A 25,056-nucleotide genomic window follows, 5' to 3' on the forward strand; every position below is an offset into this window, starting at 1 on the left:
TTAACTATAAGATTTTTCTTTGTAGTTACTGTGAAGTTCATATATATTATGTATATAAAAGTCTCTTTTAAGTTGATAGAAAGTTAATGTTGAACATATGCCAAAGCTTTATATTTTTACTTCCCTCCCCTACATTTTGCATTTTTGATGACACATTTTACGTCTTTTTATTTTATTTATCCCTTAACTAATTATTGTAGTTTTAGTTAATTTTACTACTTTTCCTTTTCTTCTTCATATTTGTTGTATATGTTGTTGATCCACAACCTTGATTACATGTCTTTTCCAGTTAGATTTTTAACCTTCATTTGTTTTTTCGTTTGTTTTTTTGTTTGTTTGTTTTTACCTTAGAAGAGCCCCTTTAACATTTCCTGTGTGCTCAGTTCAATGGTGGTGAACTCTTTTAGCTTCTGCTTTCTGGAAAACTCTTAATCTCTTCTTCAATTCTGAATGATAACCTTGCCAGGTAGAGAATTCTTGGTTGGGAATTTTTCCCTTCAGTGCTTTGAATGCATCATGCCATGCCCTTCTGGTCTATAAAGTATCTGCTGAAAAACCTACTGATAGCCTTATGAGGGTTCCCTTTTGTACAATATGTTGCTTTTCCCTTACTGCTTTTAATATCTTCTCTTTATTATTAATTTTTACCATTTTATTTTTTTAATGTTTGTTTTTCAGAGAGAGAGAGACTGACAGAGTGAAATTGGGGGAGGGGCAGAGAGAGAGGAAGACACAGAATTGGAAGCAGGCTCCAGGCTCCGAGCTGTCAGCACAGAGCCCAATGCGGGGCTCGAACCCACGGACCATGAGATCATGACCTGAGCTGAAGTCAGACGCTCAACTGACGGAACCACCCAGGCGCCCATAATTTTTACCATTTTAATTTTAATGGTCTCGGTGTGTTTCCCTTTGGGTTCATCCTATTTTGGAACTCTCTGGGCTTTCTGGACTGGAATATTTGTTTCCTTCCCCAAATTAGGAAAGTTTTCTGCCATTATTTCCTCAAGAATTTTCCTGGCCCTTTCTTTCTCTCTCTTCCTCCTGGGATTCCTAGAATGAAAATGTTATTCTGCTTGACACTGTCCCTTAAGGGGACATCCTGTCTTTTTAAAATCTTTTTTTTTTCCTTTATTTTCCCGCTGTGATTGGGTGCTTTCCATTGCTTTGTTTCCAGTTCACAGATTCATGCTTCTATTCTATCAGTTCTGCTGTTGAACCCCTCTAGTGTATTTCTCAGTTCAGTTTTAAACTTCCGTTTGGTATTTTCTTATATTTTCTATCTGTTTGTTGAAGTTCTTGCTGTGTTCATCCATTCTCCTCCCAAGATCAGTGAGCATCTTTACACCCATTACTACGAATTCTTTATTGTGTTGCTTACCTCAGTTTCGTTAAAGTCTCTCTGTGGGGATTTCCCTTGTTGTTTGGTTTCGGATATATTCCTCTCTCTCCTCTTTTGCCTCTCTCGGTTTCTCTGTATATATTAGATGCAGTGGCTCCCCCTTCAGTCTTCAAAGAGTAGTCGTGTGTAGGCATTGTACAGTGTGAGCCAGAAGCACAAACTCCCCACAACCTCCCCACTCCACGGCCCCACTCTATGGGCATCTGCTGTATGGGCTGCGTGTGCCTGCCGGCTATGACATGGCATGGTTGCTGTGCAGGGAGGTGAGGGCTTATGTCACTTACCCATCCCAGTTCTGCACAGGGAGGGCAGGGCTCAGAGCACTCCTCTGATCTAGCTGTACCTCGGCTGCTGCATGGGGAGGATGGTCTTTTTGCAGCTCTCGTATGGCTCAGGGTGGCTGAAACATGGGGTACTCTCTCAGCCTGGTTATGTGGTGGGGAGGGCAGAACACGCCCTCCCTGTGTTAGCAGGCTAGAGGGAGGGCACCAAAAATGGCAGCCATTTACTCCATCACCAGGAACTTAGTTGCAAAAATGGCTTGTACCAGCACTTCCATCCCTGGATAAAGTCCTTACAGGTTGCTTCCTGTAAGGCAAGAACCTTTAAAATCTGATAGTCCCTTTAAAAATCAGTAAGGTACTTTTCAATCTGTTTCTCTTGTGCTAGATCTCAGGTGAGTGGGTTTGCATATGAGCCCTTTAAGAGTGGGATATATGTCCTCTAGAATTCTATGATTCTTCTGGTCTTCATCCCCATTTCTTTTTTAAATCAGGCATTGTGTGTGTGGTGGTTCATCTTTCCAGTGCTAGCCCTCAAGGTAAGAGTACCTGATATGGGGTACTATCTCTTTACTCCTTGTGGGAAAATTCCAAATTTGGAGAACTTTCCCAATTGTGGGGTCACTACATTTGGGGTGGGTTCTCAGGAAGGCCATGTCTCTGTCTCTCCTATCTTTCTCAAAGTATTTCTTTTGTCTTTTGTTGTGAAAGTGTTAGTCTTATAATTCTCAAGTTTTTTGTTTGTTTGCTTGTTTTCAGAGAAAAATTATTACATATGTAGCTATAAGTTTGTTTTATCCATGGAAGGAGTTGAACGCAGGGTTTTCCCACACCACCATCTTGAACCTCCCCCCCCCCATTCCCAGAATAGAACTTATCGTCTTGTATGTAACACATAATCAGCCACTTTTTTCAAAAGAACTGTCCCCAGAAGGGATGTCCTGAGACTGGCAGTGGGCTCTAAGGGGCCACCACTTTTTTTCCTGCAGTCCTTTCTCTGAAGAGATAAGAGGGACATAAAGACTAAAACCTCAAGGTCTTGCTCTCAAGATTTAATGACCTGTCTATTGAAAGACAGTTGAACATCCAGTGAGAAAGAGGAATTTCTGGAGCTGTGAGGGACACTCTGAGAAAGACTAATCATGACAAGCAAAAGTGGTCAAGGAAAGTTTTGTGAAGGGCTGAAGCTACCAGATTGTGTTGGGCTTGGTGTGGAGGCAAAAGAAGGAAACACAGAAGGAGGCATTCCTGAGAATAGACAGGGGAGACTGAGCCAGAGGCAACACATGCATAAATTGAGACCATTTCAAAAGATGAGAAGTAAAGAAAGAAAGAAATAAAAGGCAGAATCCCTGCCCCTATTGTGTTTGCCATCTGGCCAGGATGCTTTCAAATTAATGAGCAGGTTAAAAACCAGCATGGTTCCACACAGAGACTAGCCTAAGAAGTACTTTGTAATGATGATCAAAAATATGTATCATATTAATTACCAAAATAAAATGATTGCCCTAAAATTCCTGAACATAAAATCAATCTATGCTATGAAAGATTTCTCTTTTGCAGTAAATGTCACTAAATGAGGATAAGCATGTTTTTTTAAACAAGTGTGACTATTTGTTTGTTTTCAATATGGTAGGAAGACAGTTGCTTTAAAGTGCTGTTAAATGTCCGTAAGACATTCCTCCATTGGAGGAACCATAGGCATTCAACCGAACTTGATAACAAGATGTATCTCAAAATAGTTTAATTTTGCATTTTATAGTAATATAAAGTTTGCTACTAGGATATAAGAGAGATTAAAGGTGACTATGAGTGAAGCAAAGCCCACAAAGTGGTACAAAGTCCTTCACATGGTAGACACCACATCATCAAGTATCCCATTCAAAGGAGTGCCAGCAAAATACTCTTGTGAGAACTTTAGGCATTATATTTAAGCTTCCCTATTTAAATATAAGAAGAAATCATTGTGGTATTTGCTGCATGTATTTTATTAGGCAGGCATTTCTGATTATAGGAGAACCCTAAATTATAAAGTTAACTCAAGTTTCAGATAAAACATGGACGATGCAGTCATTAGCCATTCAGATGTAAGAGCCCTTTGGTATTGTGGTCAGGCATTTTCCATCAGTGCAAGGCACTTCAGCAAACTTCGTGTGTGATAAAACAGCAATGGCCTCTAGAGTGTGTTTTTAAAGTGAGTTTTCTCAGAATTCTAACTAGATTCTAGAAATGAACAGACACACGCATACACACACACACACACATAATCAGCCATACACACGCATACACACACACACACATGCATGCACGCTCATCTCCTTTTTTGCTGCCGTTTTAACTTGCCAAAGAATAAAGGTATATGAACCGAGTCTTATTAATATTAATATATACTTTGTTAGTTTGCTCCCTGAACACTGTCACTTTGTTATACTAAATTAAAGCCCTGACAGAAACATCCAATTAATCCTCACTAAGAAAATGCGTTATTGTGTCATCGTTAATAAGCGGTTCAATGTAATCACACCTTGATCATGCTCCTGAATGGGTTCAGTCCTTTGCATGGCGTGCTTAGAACCAAACTGTCTAATATTAGTTCCCTTAATGATCGTTCATACAGGAGTTAAAATGGATAGTCACTCTCCTTTCGGATGTACAAATAATCTATTTTCTTTTACTGAGAAGGCTAGGGAAGGAGATGCCTAAACAGAAAGGAGAAATTCATGAGTCTTAGACTAACTGTTATCATAAGAGGAGACTCTGGGATTCAGTCATAACCACAGGGTATGATGTTGAGCTCAAAGCTAGTTCCCATGCCCCGCTTATCAAACCCCGCCGAGCATTTGAACCACAAGTGGAAGCTCCCCGTGATGAAAGGAAGCTTCCTCTGGCCAAGTTAGCAGAGCTATGATAAAGTCCCTTTGGCCATGTGCTGCCTGTAGGAAGCCTCGCTAAGCTCAGAGGCATCACAGATGAATACCCTACCTTAATGAGAATCTGAATGGACCCTGTAGCTTTTGCAGATATGAAATACCAGAAGCTTATGGTGCAGGCAGCACTGGATTCCTTCCACACAGCACTCTTGAGGTGTGCTTCTTCGCCCTGAAGGCCCACCGGAGTAGCCTCCAGATACAAGAAGTGCCCTAGGAACAAGGATAGCATTCACATAGGACAGAAATAACAACGAGGGGATCATTTTAGCTTTTCCATCTTAGTTAGGGTTTTTAATTATATTTCATATGATATGAGCTGCCAAAGGCATTTCCATTTGAAACAGAAAGAAAATCTAATAGCCTTGCTTCTAGCTCACTGACAGAACAATTTCCAACTGTCTATGCTTTTAGCAAAGGACTTCACAGTATGCAAATTAACCGATCTGACAGGATATTTGTGCTGCTGAATCAACAAGATAGTTAGAGAAATCATATAATGGACTCCTCCAACTATCGAGTTCTTGTAAAACAATGGGAAGATACTACCTATGAAATATAAATAAAGGAATATGATGTACTTTTCAAAACTTCACTCATCTATTGAGTATATAAATAAAATGCTGAGAATTTTAATATGTAACATGAAAGGTACATTATACTTATGTATCTAATACTCAAAACATTTTACATATGTAGAGCTGAGTGTTTGCATGGGACTCAGACCTTCCTTTCTCTGTTGTGGTTATTTTGGCTTAGATGGCTTTGTTTTATCAGAGGCCTGTGGAATTTCCACCCTTAGATACCTCTTCTCTTATTCTGTAGCATCCAGGAATTCAGGGTCCTTTCTTCATTCTGCTAACGTCCTCTGTCCTTTGACCAATGAGTCTGAGACTTGACCTCATCTACTTACTGCAAAAATGAGGCACTCCCAACACTTCTGACATATGTGATCTTACGGTTACATCTGCATGGCACTTCTAGTTTTCAAATTGCTTTCCCTCCATACATGTCATCTCGCTTCTGTAATCCCTGTTTGGTACACAGGGAAAACTTTATTCTCTCCCTATGCAGATGGGAGTTTTGAAAATCTGAAGAGCTACATGATGTGCTAATGATCAAAGAAGTGGCAGAATTCAGCGACACTAATTATAAGCACGTGTCATTGAGGAAAGGTGCCTCTATCGATATTACCATGTATCTACAATGATCAGAGTCATATTAAAATGTGGTTGCTCCCTGTTATATGTTGAATTGTGTCCCCCCAAAGATGGTGAAGTCCTAATTCCAGTTTCTGTGAATGTGACCTTGTTTGGATATAGGGCCTTTGTGGATGACCAAATTAAAATGAAGTCATCAGGGGGGCCCTAGTCCACACTAAGATTGTGTTGTAATGAAAGGGTAAATTTGGACATAGAGGCAGACATGCATAGAGGGAAGGCAGTGTGAAGACACAGGATAACATCATCTACAAGCCAAGTAATGTCCAAGACTACCAGAAGCTAGGAGAGACGCATGGTACAGGTGATTCTCTCTCTCAGCCCTCAAAAGAAACCAATTCTACTGAGACCTTGATTTCAGACTTCCAGCTTCCAGAAGGGTGAGACAATGTCTATTGTTTCCATTTCTGGTAATTTGTTATAGCAGTCCCAGGAGACAAATATATTTGTGAAATGCCTGACTTGCTGGCCATGGTACTATGGTAGTCTCTCTGGAGCTCTCCAGTTGCTGTTGGGGAAACAATGAGATGCTCACTGTGAATATGATTAGGATTGCTGTAACAGCCTAATAACCTACCATATTTGTTTCCAAGTGTGTGGTCTTTGGGAGGTCGTAGGCTTTGATGAGAGCCAACCCCCAAAACCCAATCAAAGTTTTCAGCCAGGGAGTTTTGCCAGCCACACCAGCCTTTCTCAAAAGTACAGGAGGTACCACATTCAGCTTCATCAGTATAATCTCCACAGTCATCTACGAAATTACAGCTTTGCTCTGGTTTATAACATTTGCCATTCTGACATTCCCGATAGCCATGAGGGCAGGGACCTAAAAAACAGAAAACAAATGAAGATGAGGAGACACTACTAACACATCAGTGAGGTTAATAGCTAGTAAGAATGGATTTACTTTAACATATAACAAAACATGGTATTCTTAAGAGTTTGAGTTATCTGACCCCCATCTCTTTTCTAATCTCCCTCAGGGTTCCGGCCAATAGATCACTCACAAGGATTATTCAAAATGAAAAAAAAAAAATCAAGTATCATTTTACTGATCGAGGAAAGTACCCCAAGACTCCTCAAATAGAGCATTTCCTGTAAGCTGAGTTCAAGAATATATATTAGATCTGAAAGCCAAAGTGTGGCTTTCCATTTTTTTAGCCTGAAACAAAATCTTTAGGGTATTAAGAGCTTATGTATTATGGTGTATTTGGAAGTAAATTCCATTACCACCCATGCATTTCAATATTTATCAGAAGCCAAATACTTATATGGTACTTTTTCAGAAGCAGGGGTATGAATATATAAGTAATATTCAACTTTCTAACAGATTTTTTTTCTCCAAAATGCATATATACCTGTCAATTGTTTCGATTTTTAGAAGCAATTTCCCTACAAAGCAATGTCAACAATAAAGACTTTTTTTTCCAGAAAGCTTAAAATAAAAAGCAATGTTTTTGAAGATCTGAGTTTGAACTCTGGTATTGATACTTCCCAGTTATGAGACTTGGATCATACCTATACTTGAAGAGCTTTCTAAAAAGAAAAAAAGAAAAAAAAGGACAGTAAAACCTACAGAAGGTAAACTAACTAAAGAGACTATTGTTTATATCCCCAGTACCTGGAACAGTGCCTGGCCATGAGTAGAGGATCAGAAAATATTAGTCAAATAAATGAATGTGTGAAATACAGGGCTCTGGAAACAGCAAAGTAGTTCAATATGCACATTAAAGGTATTGTTATTATCCTGCTCCAGTATTACAACAGAGCATAAGCACCAGTGTCCCAATATTTCAGTAGGAAAGGTTGGTCAAAGATGCAACTTGGGATAGCCACTTCCCAACTGCTCTATGACACTATGGCATCAGAAATTTTCTTCCTTCCTGTCCCCCCCACCGTCTAGGGAGAGAAGCTGATAATGCCTCCCTACTTCACTTCTACATGGTAGCTTCCAGAGCCTGGTGTTGTCTGGTGGTTGACAGACCACCTGGTCTGTCTAATCCACTGGTGTGGATTAGAGCTGGGAGGTGACTCAGGGATTTATTCGAAGGTGTTCTGGGAGCTGGAAACTCCTGCTGATAAAATCTCATAAAGAAGATTTTATGTCCTAGATCAGTCTCACATTTTAGAAAATAGACGGCTAAGAGGGAAGAAGTGGGAGGAGATGGTGGGATGCCATGTAGAAACCGCTAGGGAGAAGAATGGTATTCCAAAGGCTTCTAGCCATTTTGTGTGCTAAGCTGTTTCTGGGTTGTTTCTTAAAAAATTGCCTAATTAAATGCCCTTTACACCTGCAAAGCCTTTGAAAATAACTTTCAACCATGCATTCTGCCTTTAACAAAACTTTTTTGCCTGGGTTAATTGCTAACATTTTCCTTTCTTGCAGTGTGGGATTAAGCTATTTTTATTTAGGCTCCCAACTCAGTTTTAGCAGACTGGGGGTAAGCAAAAGACCTTTAATGTTTCAATCACAGAACTTGACTCAGAATCATAACATTAAAGCATTTTTGAGCTACACAGAAATGGATATCACTTACATTAACTCTCATTTATAGATGAAAAATAAATGAAGATTATAGATGTTAAATGGCTTGATGATTTTTCAAGAGCAGAGGTACAATTTGGACACAGGTCTATTGTCTTCTGATCTATTTTTTAAATCTATTGACTTGAAAAGAAGAGCAATGATACAAGTCAACTATCACAAGACAAGCCCACCAAGGAACAAAAGTGGTGGTGTTGACTACCAGATGCATTATTTCTCAGGGGGCCGTTGAGACTCTGCAAAATTACTAGATCATTTAGTTTTACACAAGTTGGCATTTGTATTGATTCTGTCAATTCCAACTTGTTTGGGGAGTAAAAGCAAAACTGGTTTCTAAGATTATTTTCTTCAAAGGGACCAAATCAAGCTAAAATTTAATTCTTTCAAGACAAACAAGAAAATATTTTGAACATGTTTCAAAATGGAAACACACCATAGACCCCAATATATTACACAATCAATATAGAATCATAAAAATTAAGATTGTTTTTTACATTTCTAAAACATAAATAGCTACACAATTTAAAAAAAACACAATAATTCAAATATTACACAAGATAAATTTTGAACAGAAAGCCCTTTTCACTGCTATCATGTGTTCTACCCATAAAATATTTTTTTTGCTAAATATCAAGGAAAATTATCAGTGAATGTTATTTACTTATTTCCAAATTATTTTCCATGCCTGTTGTTTTGTTCAAAGAAACCAGCTACTTACAGGTAGAGTGTATATCTTTAAGTGATTGTGATATGAAAGCTTTTATGCAATTGTATAACTTTGATTTTTAGTAAAAATATATTCTTATTTCAATTAGGCAGAGACCTTCTTAGTGGGCACTTTCTTTCTATAAAAAAGAACAAATTATAAAAGCCAAAAACCTACAATGTAAATAAATCTTAAAGACATCTGAAGCTTAACGATGTTAACTGAAAACTCTGATTCTTCCCCTCCAAACTTTTCCAGCCAACAGATTTCCTCAACTGGGTTTATGGCAATTCTATAACTACAGTTACTACAAATCTTCTAAGGGGCTCTGTGTAGTAGTGTAGTAGAGTCTGATTCTACTTTTTGATGTTTGACGTCATTGCTGAAACACAGTAAGGTAGTCCCAGTGCTCCCCCTATTGGCAGGAGGTTCAAATCATTACATGCCCTTACCTGTGCACAGAAATTCTCACCCCAGTCCCATCAGCCACAATGAAACTCTACGCCAGTTTTCCTTTCTCACTCTCTAAAACTACTTTTAGACATGCTTTGAAGCTACTCTAATGTCCCAGGAAGCCTAATTATGTAATAGACATTTTCAATCCTCTTAGTATTGTCAGTCTTAACATCTGAACCCAATTTCATTATCAATTTTCTTTAAGTGATTTTATTTATTTTTGAGAGAGAGTGAGAGAGAGAGAGAGAGAGAGAGAGCGAGCATGAGTAGGGGAGGGTAGAGAGAGAGGGAGACACAGAATGGGAACTAGGCTCCAGGCTCTGAGCTGTCTGCACAGACCCCGACTCTGGGCTCAAACTCACATGAACCATGAGATCAAGATGTGAGCTGAAGTCAGAGGCTCAACTGACTGAGCCACCCAGGCACCCCTACATCTGCACCAAATTTTGAATGGAGGTCCACCTTGTAACTGAGGATGGGCCCAAGTTTTATACACATACATAGCATATGAGTTATGCTATATATATGTTTGTGTGTGTGTGTGTATATATATATATAGCTTATATATATATAGTTTATATATATATATATATAACTCATATATACGTGTGTGCATATATATATACACACATATATATATACATAATTTTTAATATTATAACTCATATGCAATCTTCCTTCACAATTACTGTTTTGGTCCAAGCAACCAACATTTTATGTGAGTTTATTACAATTCTTTCCCTTCTGATCTTTGTGTCCTATCCGTGACCCTTAAGGTCCATTAAATAAAAAAGAACCATGTGATATTTTAACATAATTGAATATCACTCCTCTGTCCCAAACTCTATTTAATTAATATTCCCCACTAAAAGGAACCAGGTCTCCTTGGGAAAATGATCTATTTGGAGCTAAGAGCAAAAATTTTCAAGATGAGCCTAGATATTCTTTGTCACAGAAAATAACAAAGTACTCAAATATTACAGCATTATGATGAAAGGTTTAAGGAGCCAGCTTTTAGAGAAACTTACTGGCCAAATCAGAGACAAATTGAGTATCAAAGTAAGTAATAAGACCTGCTCCCAGCATATACACAGTAAGAAACAGTAATAAAGTATGAAATTATCCTTCGGCAATAAACAACTAGAAACCAGGGCAAAACATATAAAACAAGTATTTTCAAACATCGGACATCAGGAAACACAGGATGGTGATCCCTTAGAAAAATGAAAAAAAGACACATCCTATGATCACCCCTAGATTTCTGCATGGAAGCATGTTCTAGACTGTAACTCTCAAGGGTCAGCCCATCAGAAAATGGAGTAACACTGAGTTGAGGAGATACAGTCTGGGACAGCTAAAATTTTCAATGTTCGGTTGTGGGAGGAAAGGGAGCTATATAGAAAAGGAGATCAAGAGACGCTTAAGTCTTTGTCTGAATTCTAGCTTTTTTATTTGTAGGATAAAATCCAAAAATAGAGACAGAGAACAACTAAGAGAATAATAACTAGGAGCTATAAACTGAAAAAAATTACCAGAGTCCACAAAGGGTTACATAGCTTTGAGTTTCTACCCGCCAGAATGAGTGGAGTCGTTGGTGAATACACAGAGCATTCAGTATGAATTCCAGAAGGGTACATTTTAGTATGGGGCAAAGTAACTCTTGAAGGAAATAGACTCTAGACTATGCACTGGATTGGCAACCTACAGTCTTGGGACCAAATCTGGCCTACCACCTGTTTAAGTAAATAATGTTTTATTGGGACTTAGCCATGCCCGCTTGTTTACACATTATCTATGGTTACTTTCACACTAAAATGGCAGTTAAGTAGTTGCAATCAAGACCATATGGCCTGCACAGCTGAACATATTCACTCTCTGAACATATTCTTTTAACCTCAACTTGTTTTTACAGTAGATTACTTTAAAAAGAGGACTTAAGTTTCCTGAGTTAAAAAAAATACAGAAAAAAAATTTGTGAAGAGGAAACGGATAAAGAGGTACAAACTTCCAGTTATTACTTTTTAGGTCTTTTTTAATGTTTATTTATTTTTGAGAGAGAGAGAGCAGGGGAGGAACAGAGTGAGAAGGAGACAGAGAAGCCGAAGCAGGCTCTGCACTGACAGCACAGAGCTCAATACGGGGCTCGAACTCACGAACCATGACATCATGATCTGAGCTGAAGTCGGATGTTTAACTGGCTGAACCACCCAGGTGCCCCCAAACTTCCAGTTATAAAATAAATAAGTCACAGGGATGAAAAGTACAACATTGGAAATATAATCAATAATATTGTAATAAAGTTATATGATGAGAGATGGTAACTGTTATTGTGGCGAACATTTTGTAATGTATATTAATTACACTTTTATGCATTTTGTAATGTATAAATCACTGTGTTGCACAACTGAAACTAATATCGTATTGTGTGTTTATACTTCAAAAAAATTAAAATTAAAAAAAATGCTGACTTCTGTTCTAACCCTGTCTTTAAAAAAATTTTTAAATAAATCACAAAGGACCCAAACAGTACTTAAGTACCTCTAAAACAAAGTTCAATTATTTTTAAAGGAATATACAAAGTCTTAACACTCAGCAACAGAGAATTCACAATTCCAGCATCAAATTAGAGATTACTAGGCTGTGAAGCAGGGAAATGTGATCAATAACCAGGAAAAAAATTAGTCAATAAAAGTAAATATAGATACAAAGAAGATGATGGAATTATCAGGCAAAGAAAGCAAAGCATAAATGTGCTCAATACATACATCTAACAATAATACAAAATCTACAGAAAGCTCTTGTAATAACAAATAATTTTAGCAAGATTATATGTCATCAATATACAAAATCAATCACACTTCTGTATGCTAGAAGTAAACAACCAGAATCTGAAATTTTTAAAAAGTCCTTTAAAAGAGCATTTTAAAACATGAAATTATAGGGATAAATTTAAAAAAATAGATAGCTGGCCTTTACATTGACAACTACAAAATATTGATAGGAAAGAGACCCTAATTACATGGACATATATATCAGGTTTATGGATCATAAACCTTAATATTGTTAAGAACTCACATCTCCTCAAATTTATCTATAATTTCAATATAACCTCTATCAAAACTTCAGTAGGATTTTGTAGAAATTAACAAAATGATTCTAAAATATATACAAAAAGGTAAAGCACCTAGATTAGCTACGAAGTTAGCAAATATACAACACATGATTTCAATAAATACTATAAAGCTATAATAATTAACACTGTGTAGTACTGATTTATGTATAGACAAAGCGACCAGTGAATCAGGATATATCATTCAGAAATGGATTCAGAAATATATGATCAGGGCACCTGGGTGGCTCAGTCGGTTAAGCATCCGACTCTTGGTTTTGGCTCAGGTCATGACCTCACAGTTTCAGGAGTTCAAGCCCTGCGTCAGTCTCTTCGCTGATGGTGTGGAGACTGCTTGGGATTCTCTCTCTCTCTCTCTCTCTCTCTCTCTCTCTCTCTCTCACTCTCACTCTCACTCTCACTCTCACTCTCACTCTCTCTACTTCTCCCCCACTCATGCTGTCCTTGTGTCTCTCAAAATAAATAAACTTAAAATAAATTAAAAGGAGAAACACGATTAATGGATTCTCAAGGAAAGGTGACAAATTAATGTAGTATTTTCACCAAAAAGGAATGAACTGAAATTAGATATAAGGAGAAATCAACAAACACCAACTGAGGGATACTCTGCAAAATAAAAGGTGTATACTTTTCAAACATGTCAATGTCAAAGAAGACAACGAAAGGCTTAATAGTTGCTGTATATTAAAGAAATATAAAGATAATTAAAACCTAAAAGCAGTGCATGATTCTTGAAGAGATCCTGAACCAGGCAAAAGACAAAAATTACATAAAGGACATTTTGAGGGAAATTTATAAATTATGAATGAAGCCTATAAATTGAATAATAACACTTATCAATGTTAATTGATTATACATGTAAGTGAATGTCCTCTATTTTAGGAAAGAGACAATGAATTATTTAGAAGTAAAACGGCATGATGATATCTGCAACTTGCTCTGAGATGACTGGAAAGAAAGTAAGATTATATATAAAATAAAAGGGCAAACTGATAATAATCTGCAAATCTGTACGAAATATAAGTTCTGTATAGTTGTTGTAATATTTCCATGAATTGGAAACTATCCCCAAATTTTCTAAAAATATAAAAGTTAAAAAGTTAAAAAAATAAAACCTTCCAGTGTCATCCCATCTCAATCAGAGTAAAAGCCAAAGTTCTTAAAATGGCCCACAAGGACTCCATAATCTTGACCCCATTCTCTCTTAATTGTCTTCCAGCCAAAGACTACTAGGCACACTGTAGTTGAATAAAGTTGGGTTTATCATTTGTTGCAGTGATGGAGAAAAAACACCATGGGGAACCATGGGGCCGTTCAGTGAGAGGGCATGAAAAATGATTTATGGGATTAGGGCTTTGGTTAGGTTGCTTTGGGGAAGGGTCGAAGGAAATGGAGTTTTGATCCAGATTAGGTGCTATCAGGAAGCAAAATAATTATGTGATTGAATACCTTAAAGATTCTTACCTAACAATGGGAAGACTAGAATAGGCTAAAGTTGTAATTGGTTGGAAACACTCCTATGAGTCAAGACACAGGGATGTTTGGTCATTTCTGTGGCTGGGACAGTGTTTGTGTATCATCTGTGCTCAGTCACAATTACAAAAGTGATCTTGTTTTTACTGTGATCCATGGTTCCAGAGTGGCTTTGTCCGACGTTGATGCTCTGTGAAATTGTTTATGTTCAACAGGAGAACCACCAGCTCATAGCAACACTGAAGCCTAAATGATACAGTAGTAGGCCGGGTCCCAGATTCCAGGAGCTGCTTTTCTTGCTCTCACTTTGTAATTCTACTTATGTAGCAAGAGAGTTCTGTGGAGCAGCCAACCCTTCTAAGGGATATAAACTCTTATGGTGCTTTTTTTTTTTTTTTTTTTTTTTTTTTTTTTTTGTGGCAGGTTAAAAAAAAAAAAAAAGGTAGACCAGTTGCTTTGAGAGATCCTGAACCATTTGAAAGGCCTTCATATTTGTTATTTTTTAAGCCCCTATATATTTCCCCTTAGTAGTTTGCAGCAAAAACCTGAAAATGTGAAGGTGCTATCGCATTTTCTTTAACGTTAGCACAAAAGGAGGTAATATGTGGAAAGAAATTCCATAAAATATAATCCTAGCCATTAGGAATGGACAAAGAAAACAGGGAGAGGAATTGTGATCTACATTAAGAAAACAAGAAAAACATAGAAGGAAGTCTAGGCAGAAAAGAAGCCCCTAAGCTTTGAGGAGAAAGGTCTACCACAGTTCCAACTGGCTTACTACTGCAATGTGGCTGAGGCTCTCGTTCAGAGGACAGCGGATTCTGTTTCTATGTTTCCTAGGCAATGTTCACTAGCCCTGGGCTCAGCCCTTGACTGAAAACAAACTGCAAATTGGCTCAAATACTGTTCCTGCAGTTTCCATCTTCATTCCAAAAGGTTCCAAGTCAAATATTCAAAGGACACTTTCTACAGTCTTGATCAGCATGGCAAAAATTTACACTACACTGCCACTCCTGTCATTCAAAAAGGTATTTCCAGAAACAATGGTTTATTCCTCAGTTTTTTAATTACCCAGTTTTAACAGTTAACAGTTAAGAAATGTTATGCTAACATTGCATGCTAACATTCAACTAGTTCTAACTCTCTGCTGTAAAAGCACTAAAACAAGAAATCCAAAGGTCTATTTAAAAAAAAAAAATCTATATTCTTTCATGATTCTGACTTGGAGGAAATTTCAGATGTTTTGGTGGTGAACAATTTGTGTACCTGGGTTTCTAGTGTATCATATTTAAGAATGTAAGGTAATGAGTTTGAGCATTAAAAATAATTATTTTTTGAAGTTTCAAATTCAACTACCAGGGATAACATGAAGACAGTCGAGTGAATTCTTTCTCCAGTGATTATGATAATCTTTTATTGTTTTTCAATATACCTGATAGAGGCTTTGAATATTTAAAGAGAAATGGTTATGTCTCTAAGTACATTTCAAATGGAGCTGCTACCATGAGGCGGAACTAGAGTTAGAAGTCTGAGATAGGGATGAATCTCAAGATCAAAACACTTCAGGAAAATTATATTTTGTACATTTATGCAGTCAACTTTGTCAATCTTTCCTTTTATGTTTTTTGACAATCCAATAGTAAATGAAATTCTCTCATATTTTTTCTAGTACTTGTGATTACTGTATAATTTCGTTTTTTCTTTAAATATTTTAAACTCTTGAGACAAATGAAATTTACTTGGTATATAGAATAACTGACAATATTTTTAAAGTGAGAGAGAGGAATACATACACACCCACAAGATACACACATGCTGGTGTATTTAGTGGATGTTTCTGGAAAGATACATAGGAAATAAGTGGTTCCACTGGAAACAACATAAAAATGGAAGTCAGAAGAAAAAATTTTTTTAATCTAGCCCATCTCTGACAATACTATGTGTGTGTATTTAATTAAACGTTTGTTTTATTTAAAAACAACATGCCAGGGTCTCTACCTACGGTAAAGAAGGATTCAAGTAGTAGAGTTACATTTGGGGAATTCAAACCAGGCTGAAGCTCCTTTGATGAGTATTAACCTGGACTGAGGGACAAGAATGTTGACAGTTTTCTGGAAACCATGATTTATGCCAAGTGGAAGCCTGCACGCTCTCCACTCCAGGGGGGCCGTGGAGGAAATAGCGAAATTAAGGAAGAACCAAATTCCAGTTTAGAAAAGTAGATATAAGGAATGAAATACTCTATGAAATATCTAAGATCTGTACTAAATTGATAGTGGAGTATGAACTGCAACAGGTAGAAGAGAGAAGGGAGGTAGTGGTAAAATAATTCAGGAGAAATTGGGTTAGTCATTCTCAATCCCTGCTTCTCCTTCGTTTCCCATATTCATTCAATCACTAACACCATCCTATTTTACTTCATAAATATTTCCTGAATCACGCATTTCTCAAGAGAGAAACTCATGTCTCTCCTTGACTAATGAAATGGCTTCCTAATTGATTGCTCTGCATCCACTTTAGTCTTCCTGAAATTCATATCCTACATTGTAAACAGAGTAGTTTTCAAAATGCAAATTGGATCACTATGCTGCTTGAAAGTCGTTAAATGGCTTCCTACCAGAGTTAAGATAAAGATCAAATGTGTTAATGGGCTAATGGACACAGATTCAACTCAGAGTCTGTGTGCTACTCATGTTTGCAGCCTCATCTCCTGTCATGGTACCCCTCACCTCCCCACAACAAAAACCTACTAACCTTCTTATAGCTCCTCCAACCATAGATACCTTACATATGCTGGGCCACCTGCCTCTAGAAATCTCTCCTTGAAAATCTTGCAGATTTCAGCTCAATAGCTACTTTCTGCAAAAATCTTGACTGGTCAACACCGTCCATTACAGTCTCTCACCATACCAGGTAACTCTTCTTTACACAACTTTTGTAACATTCAGCATCATACTTGTCTACATGGTTATGGGCATAATGACTATCCCCTCTGCTAGTCCACAGGGCCCATGGGAGATAGAAACTACCATGTACTTAGAAAGCGTGCACTATACATTCTCCTGGGTAAACAAAGAAATGAATGAAGGAACAAATGAATGAATGAACTGAAGAAAGCAAGGAGGAGGCGCATGTATCAGTGAGTGAATGAGAGACTCCCAGGAGACAACTCACTAGAAGATAAGTCGCCATTTTGGTTTTTGGACAAAAATGCCAGGGATGGAGCTGTGTCTGGATTGCTGAACTTTGAGATGTCAAGAATGAAGGTATTAGAGAAAGAGAATCAACCACCTCTGACTTATTTACTGTGATGAAATTGACCAACATTTCTGGGTTTCTTTCTTCTGTTTTAGATAGTAACAGCAGCTATTCCATTTGTTCAAAATATGCGTTTCTAACACTTTCAGCAAAGACTTCCCTATTATGTCTGTAGACAGAATTCTACAGTCACAATCCCAATTTAATAATACCTTTGTATAATTTGATCTATAACAAAGCAATTTCCATTTTTAAACCTTGCCGACCTGGTGAAAACAAATTCTATGTAATGTAACCAAGACAATTATCTAATTCAAAGCGGAAAATAAAAGAAAACAAGTCACCTAAGCTAAATTCTGTTAAAAGGAGGCGAAACAAATGCATGGTATTTGTATGCCTACATACCACTCCAGTATGTTCACAATTAACTGTGATAAATTATATTTGAATTTGATTCAAGGTATATATTTTTTACTTTGTATTCATCATTCATAATGAATAGAGCACAGACTTCTTTTAAACAGGATTAGGAGGGCTCTTTTTCCTTAAAACGTACTATCAAAAATAGAGTAAGAGTGTTCTCCAGTATTTGTGTGTGTGTATGTGTGTATACACACACATTATTTATGGGTGTGTGTTACATAATTCACACATATTACATACAAATGTGTATGTTGTGCATGCGTGTATTACATACATGAATTCACACATGTATAAACGATGTCGGTAAAATCACCGCAGAGCAATGGAAAAGTGGCTGAAAACTACTTTTTCATGATGATAATCACCTCCTACACGCTACGCTTTTCGCTGGGTACTTTATGAATATTATCTCTAATCCTTATAACAACATTGTAAGAAATGTTAATTACCTCAAAAAAATTTTTTTTAAGTTTTCAGATTCCAGTTAACATATGGCAGAATGTTAGTTTCAGGTGTACAATATCATGATTCAACCCTTCCATACAACACCTGGTACCCGTTACAACAAGTGTACTCCTTCATCCCCATCACCTGTTTCACCCACCTTCCCTCCGGTAACCATCAGTTCATTCTCTATAGTTAAGAGTCTCTTTCTTGGTTTGTCTCTCCCTCTTTTTTTCCTCCTTTTTTTCCCTTAAATTCCACAAGAAAGTGAAATCATATGATTTTTGTTTTTCTCTGACTTATTTCACTTAGCATTATATTCTCTAGCTCCATCCATGTCATTGCAAATACAAGATTTCATTTTTTATGGCTGAATAATATTCCTTTGTGTGTGTGTGTGTGTGTGTGTGTGTGTATTATATACATTATTATATATATTATTATATACATATATACATACATTGTATATATATATTTACACATACTACATCTTCCTAATCCATTTATCAGTTGATGGACACTTGGGCTATTTCCACAATTTTAGTACCTCTGTTTTCAAAAATGGCAATTAAGGATAAGAAGGCTTAAGTGTCAGGGAGCCTGGGTGACTCAGTAGGGTGAGGATCCAACTTCGGCTCAGGTCATGATCTCAGGTTGGTGAGGTCGGTTTGTGAATTCGAGCCCTGCATTGGGCTTTCTGCTGTCAGCACAGAGCCCGCTTCAGATCCTTTGTCTCTTTCTCTCTCTGCCCCTCCCTTGCTCTCTCTCTCTCTCTCTCTCTCTCTCTCTCACACACACACACACACACACAGTCTCAAAAATAAACAAACATTTAAAAAGTTTTTAAAAATTTTTAAAAAGAAAATTCAAGTGCAGTTTCCAAGATTATATCTAGTATGCCTGACTCCAAATTCCCTAACTTAATTAAAATTTATCAAACATGTACAAAATAAATAATAAAATATCAATAATAGCCAATAACATAATAATCAAGTATTTAATTCTGTCTGGCCCTGTCGTAGGTGTTTGCTATATATTATGTCATGTAATTATCAAAATCACCTTATGAAGGGGATACCACTGGTACAAAGAACATCTATCATGGCGTTGTGCTAGGGCTGGACAATTTATCTCACTTTATCAGTCATCTAATCTGATTAAGCCACTCCAAACCAATATGCTCCAGGGAAGGGCTAACAGCCCTAGTGTCACATATCCATTTGAGCTGGGAATTCACACACTATGCCCCTGTTTTGGTTGCTGTGCCCACTCGTGACTCTCAGAATAATGCAAAGACTATGATTTTTCCATTCCTTTATGTGGTAAGGAGAAGGGAAAGAATATATGAACCCTTTGTTTAACACTGAATGGGTAGCAACTATCATGAACATGGGAACCTTGAGTACACTGAATTCAGGTTTGCTGGAGAATCTTTCAACAAAGTGTGAGAAAAAACAGGTTGAGGAGTCAACATGTTAGAATCACCAAAGATTTCATCTGGCCAACTCCAGCCTCTTGTATCAAGCAAGTCTTTTAGTGTCTTAAATCCAGATGAGTTGGTACACATGTCGAATAATGAATAAACATGATTTCAGAGATTAGCATAGATATGTTTTAATATTTTGTTTCTTTTCCATAAGAACTGAAGTGATCAAATGGGTAAATTAATTGAATCACCCCTATATAAGGAGAGACTAGTACAATGAATCTAGATACAAACTTAGAACACAAAAATCATCCTGCAATTATAATAATTAGGATACAAGATCATTCAGAGTAATACAAAGGGAGGCATAAGGAATTATAAAGCTGAGTATCTGTAAGATAAAGTCACACTATTTGCTTAGGAGAAACATAGCACGCCTTGACACTATGCTGCAAAGAAATTTCTCCCATGGATCTTCAATATTGTAAAGTGCATATCAGAAAGAAAAGGAGAAGGAGAAGGAGGAGAGGAAGAAGGAGAAGAGGAAAAAGGAGAAGAAGAAGGCAATGACAACATTAAACCAAGGGAATTAAGCTTTTTAAAGCTTTTGATGAGACCAAAAGTACCACAAGAATTTTCATGTCATTGCTTCACTTATTCCTTTATACAATCAAGAATTAACAACTGTCTCCTTTGTGCTCTGGCATAGGGAGCATAGCGTTGAAGAGGACCGTGTTTGTCCCCATGGTGTTTCTCCTCCAAGGAGAAAGATAATGATGGAACACACACACAGAAGAAGTAACAGTAAATCATGTGTGGGGGGAAGAGGAGGTGGTCCTTTGTAGTCATCTCTAAGGATGTAACATTGGAGTAAAGAACATGAATAAAGTGAAAGCAGAAAGCCATGCACAGTAGGCCAAGAGAATCACAAGTTCAAGGCCTTCTGGTGGGAAAAAGCTTGGAGTTATGGAGGGCTGTCAAGAAGCCCATGTGGCTAGATCCTAATGAGAATGGTTCTAAGTCATGGGAAGAGAGAGAGAGGAGACCAACAGAGGGGCTCCATGGCCATTGTGAGGACTTTGGCTTTACTCTGTGATGGGAGCTACTGGCAATTCTTACTTAGAATAATGGGATAATAAATAGCATAAAAAATTCTAAAAAAAAAAAAAAAATTGGCTGGCACATGGAAAGTGGACAATAGAGAGTAACATGAATACATAAAAAAGGACAAATTAAGAGGCTATTATAGTAACCCAGTTAGGCAATGAAGTAGATTCACACTAGCAGTATTAAGAGTTATTAAGTAGGCAATGCCTGGAATATAGTAATTATCCAATAAATGTGAGATATTATTATTGTTAGAGTGACTACAGGGTTGATAGTGAAAAGGCATTAAAATTTGAAAATGTTTTGAAGATAAAATCCACAGAAATTGCTGATAGATTGCAGACACACAATCAGAGTGGGAGAAATCAAAAATGGCATAAGAAACTGGGTGAATGATGTAAACTTTTACTCAAGTTGGGGGAGGGGAGAAGTTTGAGGCAGAATAAAGTTCTATTATTATATGTAAAAAGAGAGAGATTAGGATCATACTGGAAAATAATATAAAACACATTTATAGGACATTAACATGTATCATTTTAATTTTTTTTAAGTTTATTTATTTTGAGAGAGAGAGCAGAGGAGGTGCAGAGAGAGACAGAGAGGGAAAGAGAGAATCCCAGGCAGGCTCCAGGCTGTCAGGGCAGAGACCAGCATGGGGCTCGAACTCACAAACCATGAGATCATGACCTGAGCCAAAACCAAGAGTCAGACACTTAACCCACTGAGCCACCCAGGTGGCCCTTAACATATATTATTTTATATTAGTCTCATCTCAATTCCAAGGAGATGTAGAGACCAGGATCCTTTTGTATAGATGAGAAAATGGAGCTGGTAGTAAATATAAATGGCTTCAAACTCTATAAATCAGCCAAGGTATATTATCACAGCTAATTATGCCTTAGCAAATATTGACTATACCACCGTATTCAACTGTAATCTCTGGAGAAGGATAATGCTGAACTTTCCCTGAAATTTGCTGATGAGTAACTATATATATATATATATATATATATATATATATATATATATATATACACATATATATATATACACACACACACATATATATATATAATGTATTTATAAAGAGAAAGGGAAATAGTCATAAATTACAAAGAATACATTGAGAAATTAATTGAAGGAGAAAGTAATGAAGGTAATCAAAGGTACCTTCCTTTTAAAGTTTTTAAAAAATATAAAACTTTTACTAATAACAATCAATGTAAAGAAAAGCTGGGGCGCCTGGGTGGCGCAGTCGGTTAAGCGTCCGACTTCAGCCAGGTCACGATCTCGCGGTCCGTGAGTTCGAGCCCCGCATCAGGCTCTGGGCTGATGGCTCGGAGCCTGGAGCCTGTTTCCGATTCTGTGTCTCCCTCTCTCTCTCTGCCCCTCCCCCGTTCATGCTCTGTCTCTCTCTGTCCCAAAAATAAATAAAAAAAAAAGTTGAAAAAAAAAATGTAAAGAAAAGCTATTTTTTGAAAGATTTTTGGCTGCATAATCAAAACACCAAATAATTTTGATGAATATGTACAAATGCCAGATAGTTTCAGCACCACAAATTTCACTTTTGGTATAAGAAGGCTTTGGAGGAAGCACAATAGTTAACTAAGCCTAGCACCAAAAATCACCACACTGAGGTCAATTCACAGAGCTTCAGCAACTCAATGTCTAATCTTAATCAGTTCTTTTAACTTTTCTGTATAAAAATGTTTCCATTACTAAAACAGTTATTACAAATGACCTCACTTACAAAGCTGTTTTGAAGTCTAAGTATATAATTATAAAATATTTTGGGGGGAAAAACCCCAGATCACAACTTAAATGACTATATCAAAAGAAATTTAGGTGAATATATGTTTTCATTAAAAAACTGAAAATATTCATTAGTAGTCATCACTTTCATGATCATAGCTAAAATTAATTGAATGCCAACCAATACCAGACATTTTGCATATATTATTTCTAATACTCACAACTTTGAAAAGTAAATATTACCTTGATTTTACACCAAAATTAATTAAATTGGACATATTCATATTGTTGGCACATGGGGCAGTTGGGATTTAGACTCAAATGGATCTAACACTGAAATTGTGTTCTTTTTCATTATAGTCCATTGTCTAAAATCCTAGGCCAAACAGAAAAACTAAGAAGTAACAAGACACAAATGGTTACATCTCTGTCCTAACGGAGTTAAAAAATAACACCCGTGTATGCAGTTACAGTAAAGGTTCACTAATAACACAGTTCAATATATGGGGAGAGAGCTGAATGACAGTCAACGCCGTAAAAGACCGCTGACACCAGAAGACACAACACTGAGGTCACTGGGGTCACGGCAATGGCTCCACAGAGGCAGCAGATGCTAAACTGCCTTAATAAGAAGACTAGACTTCATGGGAGAAATACAGAGAATAGAAAAAGCCTTTCCAGCAATTGAAAACTGACATGACTAATAAAAACAGGCATGATTCACAGCATACTTGTGGATTAAGAATCAAATCAATCTTGTTTGAGATCCAAACTAATATTTTTATAGCACTTGATAATTTACAAAGCACTTCCGATCTGCGTGCATGTGTAGAAATATATGCACATGTACGTGCATGTACATACACAAGTGTATGATCACACTTATTCTGCATCAGACTTTAAGAGCGACCATGGAGAGAACAAACCAGTCAGTACTGGAGCTGGAATTCAAATTCCATATCCTCTCAGAGACTCCAAAATTCATGTACGGAATTCGTGGACATAAAACCATATAGGATTTTTAGTTGTCTGCTTCACGGCCAAAGCATTTCCTCATCCCCGTCCTCACTGGGATTTATTGATTCTCACCCCCTGAGTATATTACTCAAAGCCACTCACAAGCCAGGCCCATCTTTCTGGCATTATTCCAAATCTTTGCCACACCATCTACCTTTCATTCACACTAGGCATCTTTCCATTTCTTTAAATACACTTTTCTTTAAATGGACTTTTATGTACCTGAGTCCTTGATCTTCTTCCCAGTTTTAGATATATCTTTCTCTATTTAAAGGTTACTTTTAGATCCAAATAAATGAACGTTACCAGTTACCTTATTCTTTAGAGAAAAGAGATAAAGAAAGGAACTGAGTGTGGTAGTCTGAATAAAAATACCTGCTCAAATCTCTGCAAATGTGTTACTTCACATGGTGGGGGGGAAAATGTGATTTTAGCAGTTGTGATTAAAGGTAAGGATCTTGAACTGGGAATATTATCCTGAATTCTCCTAGGAAACCTAATCTTACAAATCCTATAAAGTCCAAGAGGAAGGCAGAAGAGTGAAGTCGGAAAACTGAGAGGTGGAAAATATTCAAATTACGAGAGGGACTGGATCCACTGTTACTTGCTTCGGAGATTGAGCAAAGAGAGCCGCTAGCCAAGGAAGGTGGGTGGCCTTGAAAAGCTGGATATAACCCTCAGATGACAGCCAGCAAGGAAACAAGGAGCTGAGTCCTACAACCATGAGGAACTGAATTCGGCCAACAGCCTGAATGAGCAAAGAAACAGATTCTCTCCTAGAGCCTCTAGAAAGGAATGCATCCCTCAGACACTGTGATTTTCCTGCAGTGAGACCTGAATCAGACTGCTGACCTACGGAGCCATGAGATAGTAAATCTGTGTTATTTAAAGATACCAAATTTTTTTTTAATTTTATTTTTTATTTTTTAAAATGTACATCCAAATTAGTTAGCGTATAGTGAAACAATGATTTCAGGAGTAGATTCTTTAATGCCCCTTACCCAGTTAGCCCTTCCCCCCTCCCACAACCCCTCCAGGAACCCTCAGTTCGTTCTCCATATTTATGAGTCTCTTCTGTTTTGTCCCCCTCCCTGTTTTTATATTATTTTTGTTTCCCTTCCCTTATATTCATCTGTTTTGTCTCTTAAAGTCCTCATATGAGTGAAGTCATATGATTTTTGTCTTTCTCTGACTGACCAAATTTGTGATATTTTCTTATGGCAACCACATAAAAGTAATACAGTGGGGCATGGATGTTGTAATTAGGCAAATCTGAGCATGAATCCCACTTTTCTTTATATGATTTGGTAAGTCATGTTTTCATGAAATTATATCATTTGTAAAAAGAAGATAATCTTTCACAAACAAATGTATCTAAAATTCCAAACAGTGCCCTGGTACACAATACATAGCAGGCTATCAACAAATGATGCTATTATTATTATTATTATTATTATTATTATTATTTTAATTATTTCTTTTTGGAGGATCTTCA

General features: G+C 37.1%; 1 protein-coding gene across 2 annotated transcripts in view; it reads right to left on the bottom strand.

The window, feature by feature from the left end:
- The window catches only part of MALRD1 (MAM and LDL receptor class A domain containing 1), a 770,287-nt gene that overhangs the window by 333,905 nt on the left and 411,326 nt on the right, over positions 1-25,056 (bottom strand). For both annotated transcript variants that reach the window (XM_053896000.1, XM_019460623.2), the window contains exons 28-29: positions 6,405-6,650; positions 4,663-4,820 (exon numbers count right to left, since the gene is read on the bottom strand). In XM_053896000.1, the coding sequence (XP_053751975.1) occupies positions 4,663-4,820; positions 6,405-6,650 (404 nt within the window). The remainder of the gene's footprint in view (positions 1-4,662; positions 4,821-6,404; positions 6,651-25,056) is intronic.

The sequence above is a fragment of the Panthera pardus genome, unplaced genomic scaffold (genome assembly GCF_024362965.1).
Source record: "Panthera pardus isolate Hobbes unplaced genomic scaffold, ASM2436296v1 HiC_scaffold_6, whole genome shotgun sequence".
Lineage (NCBI taxonomy): Eukaryota > Metazoa > Chordata > Mammalia > Carnivora > Felidae > Panthera > Panthera pardus.